We start from the raw sequence: 2,403 nt of genomic DNA on the forward strand, positions 1-2,403 counted from the left end.
CGGGGCGGGTACAGCTGGCTCTGCCTCTAGATAGGCAGAGCCAGCTGTCAATCACGCAGCTGGGTGGACCTTGACAGTAATGTCGTCCCGGCTGCGGCGTCTCAGTATACCGCAAGCTGTAGCCCCCTATATACTGAGCTTAGGGTGACGGGAGGACGCTAGTTTGTGTCCTCCCGTTACCCTAAGGAGAACTATGGGGGAAAGCCCTGACCTCATAGTTTTTCTTTTAACATTACCATATAATATCCAACAGCTGTGATGAGCCCCATTTGCATCAATGAGCATACAATAAAATGTGTTTTATTGTTCTAGGAACTCTTATTTGCAATTGTCCATTAGGAGGCCACTAGACACGTGCCATTCGTTTTGTTCCGAATCAAAATTCCAATGAATTTTCCGAAATTCGGACCCAATCCGAATTTCCAAATCCCAATGCATGCGAATGCGTCCGAATCCAAATTTCCATTTCTGAATTTCAGATCCCATCCGAATTTCTTTCAGATACTAAACTGAATGGGACATGTGACTTTTCTGTCCAATCAGATGTGTTTTTCGGTTTAATGCATCCGAATGGGTCAGCACACGAATTTTCGTTACGGCAACATGGGAGCCATATACATTATATACATATAATACTAAAGCGGAGGCTCCCAGAACCGAATGGCATCCAGGATCCAGATTTCCGATTTGCATTCGGGGAGCTCCCAAATGCCATACAGGTCTGCGAGCCAAATACATATAGTACTAAAGACCCGACAGGCATTTGGGAGCTCCCCGAATGCAAATCAGAAATTCGGATCCAGAATGCCATTCGGGTCTGGGAGATTCAGCTTTCGTATTAATATCTGTTTCTGGTTTTCTGTGATATTCGCAACGAATATTCGTAAACTCCTCCGAAACTAACAAAAATTTGGATTTCCCCCGAATCCGAAACCTGAACTGAATTGAATTTCGGATCCGAATCCGAAATAATGAAATATCCGAACTGAATGTTTCCGCAGCCTACATGTCTAGAGGCTACTTTGCTTGAATATTACTTGTGTTAAAAATCCATCCAGCCCAAAAAGCTGACATTATAAGTCCTGGCTGCAGGATAAAATCATTGTGCTGGTCAACTAAGAAGTGCGAAGGGAGAGTCTCAACAGCCTGAACGTGAGATCCCGGCCTGATCCACATGTGCTAGACCCGGAATCCGCCTGTCAGTCAGCCCGCCCATCTCCAGCTAAGCCAGCGTGTTATTCCTTTATGATATTATATGATAATTTAATTTGTTTTAATTCCGATTACTTTACAGGAAACTTAAAGGAGAACTATGAGGTGATTGCTTTTCACTCAGCCTCATAATCTAAGCCGACCTGTGACAATGAGACTGTCACAGGTCGGCTCAGTAGATCGGGAGGTGAGCGAACACATACCGGCGCTCGCTAACTTCTCGATCCTGTGCCGGCAGAGAGTCGTGACAGGAGAGGGACTGGATTCCCCCCTCCCCGCTCTGATCCTCTAGCGCTGACTGGCGGAACGGACGGGGGAGGGGGCGGGTACAGCTGGCTCTGCCTCTAGATAGGCAGAGCCAGCTGTCACTCACGCAGCTGGGCGGATCCAGACAGTAGTGTCGGGATCCGCTTCAGCTGCGGCGTCTCAGTATACCGCGAGCAGCAGCTCCCTATATACTGAGCTTAGGGTGACGGGAGGACGCTAGTTTGTGTCCTCCCGTTACCCCAAGGAGAACTATGAGGAAAAGCCTTAACCCCATAGTTCTCCTTTAAAGAAGATCTCCAGTCATTCTTGAAAGTAACTCTCGCAGTACGGCTATCCCCACATTGCAAGGGTTCGTTTATAGATTGCCTGGAATTCTTTAAGAACCCGACTAGTGGTAGAAACATTGTTTCAAAAAAAGGTCACATTTCATTGTATCAGAAGTAGCAATTGCCATGAATGTTCATATGTGTTGGTGATACATTGAGACGTTTCCTCATCTCTAGTTGTAACATAAATTGATTTCTCCTATTTTCTCTTGTGGTTTAGTTAATAATTTCCATGGTGATGATTACTAATAATCTTCTAATATTGCTAATGATATGATCAATAAGATCCACTCCATCTGCTGTCTCTGCTCCCAACTCTATTCTGCTGTCTCTTATTTTCATTGAGCAGGAAACATGGAATTATATTTCGGTAAAGTCAGCGTTGACTAATGAGCTCCGGAGGTCTTACCATTGTGTCCAGCCCCAGAGTAAGCAGCATGAGGAAAAATATTATCGCCCAGAAAGGGGAAAGAGGAAGGCGGGTGAGAGCCTCGGGGTACACCACAAACGCAATGCCGGGTCCTGGGGGGAGAATAGAAGTCAGTCAATGTCTCCCCACTACTGAATTCTACCGTCTAAACGCAAAACACTCTCAGAC

At 45.9% G+C, this 2,403-nt stretch overlaps 1 protein-coding gene across 1 annotated transcript in view; it reads right to left on the reverse strand.

Moving 5' to 3' along the window:
- Nucleotides 1-2,403, reverse strand: part of SLC6A5 (solute carrier family 6 member 5) — a 73,359-nt gene that overhangs the window by 21,789 nt on the left and 49,167 nt on the right. The window contains exon 11 of the mRNA XM_018554748.1: nucleotides 2,215-2,327. Coding sequence (XP_018410250.1) covers nucleotides 2,215-2,327 — 113 coding nt within the window. The remainder of the gene's footprint in view (nucleotides 1-2,214; nucleotides 2,328-2,403) is intronic.

The sequence above is a fragment of the Nanorana parkeri genome, unplaced genomic scaffold (genome assembly GCF_000935625.1).
Source record: "Nanorana parkeri isolate BGI_ZX_2015 unplaced genomic scaffold, ASM93562v1 scaffold10, whole genome shotgun sequence".
In the NCBI taxonomy this organism is placed as follows: Eukaryota; Metazoa; Chordata; class Amphibia; order Anura; family Dicroglossidae; genus Nanorana; species Nanorana parkeri.